The sequence below is a fragment of the Crocodylus porosus genome, unplaced genomic scaffold (assembly GCF_001723895.1).
Source record: "Crocodylus porosus isolate Cpor-Errol unplaced genomic scaffold, CroPor_comp1, whole genome shotgun sequence".
In the NCBI taxonomy this organism is placed as follows: domain Eukaryota; kingdom Metazoa; phylum Chordata; order Crocodylia; family Crocodylidae; genus Crocodylus; species Crocodylus porosus.
Genome location: NW_017728915.1, coordinates 7,806,628 through 7,813,586, shown reverse-complemented (window position 1 = coordinate 7,813,586; position 6,959 = coordinate 7,806,628). Strand labels below are relative to the sequence as shown.

At 41.0% G+C, this 6,959-nt stretch overlaps 1 protein-coding gene across 1 annotated transcript in view; it reads right to left on the bottom strand.

The window, feature by feature from the left end:
• Positions 1-6,672, bottom strand: part of LOC109310332 (guanine nucleotide-binding protein G(o) subunit alpha) — a 215,058-nt gene extending 208,386 nt beyond the window's left edge. The window contains exon 1 of the mRNA XM_019535414.1: positions 6,668-6,672. Coding sequence (XP_019390959.1) covers positions 6,668-6,672 — 5 coding nt within the window. The remainder of the gene's footprint in view (positions 1-6,667) is intronic.
• Between the last annotated feature and the right edge of the window lie 287 nt (positions 6,673-6,959).

The window sequence follows — 6,959 nt, the reverse complement described above, 5'->3', positions numbered from 1 at the left end:
GGGCCCTTCCAGCCCTAATGTCTATGAAATCTATGAAATAGTTTTTCAGCCCTAATAGAACTACAAACACACATACATGTGTGTGTGCGTTTATTGACTTCCTGCCCTTTGGGCAGGGGGCTGGACTCGATGATCTCCCGAGGTCCCTTCCAGCCCTAATGTCTATGAAATCTATGAAATCTATCTATCTATATATATTATTATTATTATTATTATTTATTTTTTTTGGGAAAGTTTGGTAAGACATAAAACTATTGGGCCCAATTTTGATTTCACACAAGTCTGACACTAGTGCAACTCCCTCACTTCAGTGGAATCACTCCTAATTTGTACCAGCGCAGGAGGAGAACCAAGCTAATCTTGAGTGACTCAGTGCACAGTGCAGGTTGCAGAGTTCATTTCAAACCTGAGTTGACAGAACTCCCACCAGCGGGATATGAGTGGAATGGGGAATGTGGGAAGGCAAAGGCTAGATACCATAGACACTTGACAGTGAGCATCTTTACAGAAGAGAGAGAAGATACAAAAAAATGCTTGGTTTGACAACTACAAGAGCTAAATTTTAGGGACAACATTTTCAAGGAGCCTCAATCCTACCTCCAGTTTTGCATGCTTTGGTCGTCAGCATGAATAACTGTGGGCAGAGACAATGGCAATTAGATGTCTGCCTACTTGATTTGTGGATGTAATTGGATAGTTAGATGTTGCTGTTGTTTATGTCCACAAAATTGCACCCATAATTGATTGTGGGCACAAAATGTTAATCCATTTAAAAAATGTGGCCCCCTGTGTACTCTCTAGATAGTGGTTAAACAGTGAATTATTGCACACAGTGCACAATTCAGGTAAACCAAGCATTGCCTCAGGACCATTAATGGGGAAGCTTGTCATAAAGCCTTAATTATGAGCATCTAGATGAAAAGAGACCTTCACTGTAGAAAAGCCTGGTCAGCAGAACTCTTCAGAGCAAAGCTCTGCTACTAGATGTCATCTTAGGGCAGTACCTCGAACTGTATTGACTGGAAAGGAGAGTTTTAAGTTAGGTACCCTTTAAAACAGAACCAGAAATGGTTACCAGGATTAGGTTTCTGCAAACTAGGAATCAGAATATAGTAAGATGTTTTAATAACACAGTTACAGTTTCAGTGTGCAAGAGTTACTACAATGGCAGTTTTTAAAGAGCAGCTCCTCCTGTCTTTACTCCCACTGGAATAAATGGATTTGACTCATGGTGAGAAGCTTATGGAATACTGAGCTGGATTCTATTTCCACCTGTGCATTTAAGCAAAATGATCAGATCAGCTTCAATCAGCATTTTTCTAAGTGGTGATATGACTGACAGGCCCAGATGGATTTTCAAATGCTGGACTGATTTTGTTGCCATGGGCATCAAGTAATTTGAATCTTTTTTTCCTTTGGAATTTACAACATTGTGGCTGCCAATTCCCCTTCCCCAGCACTCAGCTACACTGCTCAAGTGTGCATCCACCATGTAATTTGTATAATTAGCTGCTGACCTTGGGCATGCATGCCTAGAAAATTATTATCCAAGATTCCTTAGTTCAGATTCCATTTTGAGACCTGCAGCCAATCTTAAGACGTTTGTTCCTTAGGACCGCGTTTGCTGACGTCCAGAAAAAGCTGACCCTTAACATGTATTTCACTAACTCAGGAATTAAGATCTGGGTATGTCTAGAACAGAGTTTGGATTTGCAGAACTAATTCTGTTTGCAAGGCTCCTCCAAATGAAGGCACATCAGATGTGATCATTTTTATCTCTAAAACATAGGATTGTAATGATCTCCTTAATGAGGGAGGAAGGGGGGAACCAAGTGGGTGACTGATGATAGCCTTAGGTTGTATAAAAAAAAAATCAATCTTTTATTTTTGATCTTATCCTTACTAAGCACTTACTGGCACCCTATGGTATCACATGATTTTTTCCCCCTTAAATCAGATACACATAAGTCAGTCCCTTGGCTAATATTTCAAAGCACAACCTGTGCAATCACTTGTGCAAAATTTGGTCAAGATGAAGGTCCACTGAGCCAACAGGCGAGTATGGTTAAGATGCATCATTTCATGTAGCCAACAACATGCAAGTGAGTGACATGCCTAACCATCACGTTCAGCCACCTTTGACTCCCCAGTTCAAATGGACATGTTCCCATTTGCAGCTGGGCCAACTGTGGGAGGCCTTTGATGCAAGTCCAGAGCAGGGCTCACTCATGCCTCTGGAATTTTAGCATGATACCTGCATTGCCATCAGGCCTGGGGGGAAAATGCAAATCTATTTCCTCTTGAATGATATTCTTGAAGTGCTGCAATGTATGTTGCAAATTTTGTTACTGACTTTCACCCCTTTGACCAGCAAAGACACTTGGGAATTAAAGCATAGCTACTGTAAAGATTTTCTTCAAGTTTTGTTTCCTCAGACAAGTTTTGTGGTTAATGCAGAAAGAGCTGGATGAAAATATTTTAACGGATTGGTAGGGGCAGGGGGAGGTATCCCTGAAGATTCAATAGATTCACAAGGTTTTACTCCTCATTTGTATCCAAGGTAGTGGAAGAATCCACAGAAGAACTTGTTCTCAGCAAAATGCATAATGCAGAGTGACTCCACAGGAGTAAATCCATTGCACTATATGAATTTAGAAAAGAATTTGTAAGAATCACCTAGTGATCCATTCCTAACTGCCTTTCAGTAGCACTCGAACCATATCTTCTTCCTGCTACATCCTGTGTTTTAGGATGGATAGACTAGTTCTAGCCTAGGAACTTCCTGGGATTTTCTTTATGCCAGGGCAGTACTAAGTCCACAGCCTTAGGAGCCATGATCTGACCCTGTAATTTCCCAGGCTTTGAATTCTGAATGAAGTATTTGAGAGTTATGGTGTTGTCCCTCTGCTGAAATGTATCATTTTCCTTTTGCCAGCTTGAAATGTTATTAACATTGCCTTCTCCAGCTGCTTTGATTTCCCAACTTTCACCTTTTTGGCAACTGATATTATCAATAGGAGAACGTCCTGAAATCCTTGGAAAGTCTGAGAAACACCTGGTGAGGAGTCTGATTCCTGAGTCATATGGGCTGCAGTTGAAGAACAACAGCTCAAAAAGTTCCTAATCTGTCAAGGAGGTATGCAGAACTGGCGTGGGATAGTGCCCTTCTTCCTTTGATTTGTACCCATAGTGACTTGCACTGCACTGCTTCTATGTAGCTATGAACAAACTTAGCTTCCTCACCCATGCCCTTGAACCCTGGGCAATTGCGATGACCCTACAACTGGCTCTGGGTGCATTAACAGGCTTAAAAATAATTCTCTCTCTGTGCCTGAACCTGATCTGGCATCCAATTCTGATTTCATGCTGATGTAGATAAAAAATAACTCCACTGAAGACAGCGGTGTTATACTAGTGCAAGAAAAATCATATCCATAATTTTACCGGTTAGTCTCTCTGCTTTTTGTTCAGAGGATCTGCAGCCCAAATGCTTGAATTTCCTAAGGCTTCAGAAATATGCTTGACTGTGAGTTGTGTTCACACAGTGATGTGAATGTACAGGCAGTCCTCGGACTTACAACACAATGGGTTCCTGAAAACCGTGTCGTAAGTGGAAACATTGTAACTCAGAACCATTTTCCTGTAGGAAACAATGTTCCTGTACCAAGGCTCAATGCCCTGTTTTCACCAAAAATAACCCAGAATTTTGTACTAACATAGCTACCTTAATGTATTTATATTGTAAATAGCAATCATATTGATTTGGAAGGTGAGGTGAGTTTGTTGGACTTTTCGAAGGGCTCTTGGCTGCAGTCTTCTCAGGAATCTTGGCTGCAGGTTTTTCTGGAGTCTTGTCTGCTTTCTTAAAGAAAGTGTCCAAGGAACAGATGTTCTTCAGGGAGATGGGCAATTGAGCGAACTTGTTTGCTGGTGTGGCATTGCATCGGATCAAGCATTGTAAACTCGAAACTGATGTCAGAAAGTTGAAACAGTGTCAATTTATAAACGTTGTAAGTGTGAAATGTTGTAACTCAAAACATGGTAAGTTGAGGCCTGCCTGTATATAAGTTGGCTCATTGTATCTGTAGTCAGGAGAATGTCTGTTTGTCTTTGCACTGATGCTCTTTACCCAACTTGAGTAAGTACATTATGTATCATTAGGCTCAAGTGCTTTGCTATTTCTGTTCAAACTCCAGAATTTTCAGAAAGACCAAAAGGAATAAGGTGCCAAGATCCTATGGACTTTTAATACCAGTTGAATTACTTCTTTAGGTTTCCTAAAAAGTTTCAGTTTTAAATGCTATAATATTACCTCATTAATTCAAAGTTGCTGACTCTGAAGTATGTGTGGATGTGTAATGGATTGCCCTGAGTAGCTGCACTAGATTGTTTATTTTTGTAAACATATATCCAGTAGTTAAATGAAGACTCCAAGTAACCTGCATCAATGGGGAGGAAGAAGAAGTAACACAAACTAGCACCTGAAAGATTAAATTTATTCTATATTTAATGAATCACTTCATGTTACATCAGATTTATGACGCAAGATCAACAAATAATCGAAGTTTTTTTGAACACCTGGTGTGGCTTTTAGCTTCAGTAGATGCCTAAAGTCAAGCAAGTCTCATCTGCCCACATCTTGAAATTGCCCTATTAGATTGGAACAGATCAGAAGCTTCAATTCTCTAATGACTGATGAGAAGCTTCTAGCAGCAGCACTTTCAATTTTAGCAAGTTGGAGAGGAAAAAAAAAGGCAAAAGGCTGGATGTTTTTCTGAATGTTTGCTCTCACAACTCATTGCCCTTCTGGGAAACCTGCATTTTGCCAAAAGCCACAATAAAATTTGAAGAGTCACAAGACGTATCAGGTGTGATGTCTTGCTATCAATACCCACCCCAAATAAATAGAGACCATGTGCAGCAACAGCTTCTACCAATTATGAGGAATGAGACAATTAATTAGGCAGAGCAGGAATTTTGGAAAGTATGGATTCTTGGTGGAGGTTTTGCTTATTTAATTCAGATTTTTTTTTAATGATGGTTCTGAAGTTGGCAGGTAGAGAAAGATATATTCTGTACAATACACTTTCAGTATAAGCACAGCAAGAAGTTATCTTGATCCTAAGAAGGTACAAAGATATTTTTTAAATGATTGCAAGAGAGAAGATGCTTTGAGCTTAATTATTTAGAAAGATCTCTCATATATACACAATGCGCAGCTAGTTATGCCATGCCGATGTGATATGTCCAGGCTCTTTAGAGAGAGGGGGAGACAGAGACAGAGAGAGTAAAGTCATGCTTGACACTATTAATTACATTTTGCCATGCTGGATAAGTACAAAATGATTTTAGTTCTCTAGGTCTAATTCTTCCTCTGAGCCAAGTGACCATATACAAATTCCTTTCTGTCATGGGAACACTGTAAGGCTGTGTTTGAATATAGACCAAGCCTTGTCCTAACACACAGTTTCAACGCTCTATCAATACCACTGTGTACTAAAACCTATGGAAGAAATTTGGTAATGGGTCTCACAAAAGGGGTCAGGCACTGATTGTAAGCAAGAGCTGGATTCATCATAGTGGATTTTTAAATCTGTAATTTATTAAAATACCCTGGATAAAAGTGAACTTGCTTTGATATTATGTTTTAACCTGCTTTGGCACAGGAGTTGAAAGTACCTTATAGGGCTGTGTGAAGCTTCGGTCCCTAATTTGATTCGGCAGAGATTTGGCCCAATTGGTGGCTGAATCTCTGAATCTGAATTGAATCAGAGGACCCTTTAATCTCTCTGAATTGAACTGGAATCCTCCAAATCTATTTGGAGAGATTCAGTGATTTGGACATAGACCCAGCTTTGAATGTTTTTTCTACATACCTCTAGGTAGCAGGGTCTCGTGTTCGCTGCGATGCTGGGCCGCATGGAGCGTCCCACAGAAGCACGGTTGGGTGGTGGGGGGGATCACCAGTGCACTCAGCACCAGTCCCAGAAGTGGACCAGAAGCACTTCTGGTCCACTTCCAGGTTGCACCCCCCTGGCGAGGTGACTGGTGCCTCTTGGGTCGGAGCGGGGGCGTTTGGGGTCCCCTGCAGCCAATCACCGAGCTGGGAAAGCACGGGGGCCCCCTGGCATGCTCCCTGGCAGACCTGGAAGTGGACCAGAAGTACTTCTGGATTCTCCACCGAGCACATGGAGGGCCCCCCTGCACTCCTGTGGGATGCTCCATGCACCCCAGCATCACAATGATCACAAGCTGTGCCTGCTACCTCAAGGTATGTGGTAAAAACTTTTAAAGCTGTGTCTATGTCCGAATCACTGATTCTCCAAATCAGCATCAAATCTTCAGATTCAGATTTGGCCGAATCAAACCAGGGACAGTGATCTGAATCAACAAATTGCATCACTGTCCCCAATTCGGGCCGAATCCAAATCTAAATCAAATAGGGCCCACTTCGCACACCCCTAGTACCTTGGTAAGTAGATAATGAAAACCTCTGTAGCTCCACTCTAGGATTTTTAAGTTTTATTGTGTCTGGCAATGAAATGCTGCATGATAATAAAAGTCCTAACTGAGTAACAGTATATGTTTAAAAAGGTAGAATGTAAATGGTGGAAAATGTCTTTGGCCTCCTTCAATGATGATAGTACAGACTGTTCAGCATACTTACGTCATTCATCCTCTGTTCAAGGTACAGATATAAAAAACCCTATTACTTTGTCATATAAGCAATTCTAACAATTGTTCCTGTGTGGATTTCAGATCTGGGAAGGTAATTAATCCCAGCACCTCAATGATAGAAAGGAATCCTGCAGATTATTAGAGTTTAGCTTTAGGATAGACCACAGACATATCATTTAGCAGGCCACACTACTAAGATATTGCCATTGACCATCTAATATTTGGATGCTAATAATCCAAGGGAAGGGCCACTGCTGAGCTTGGACAGCCACATTTCTGAG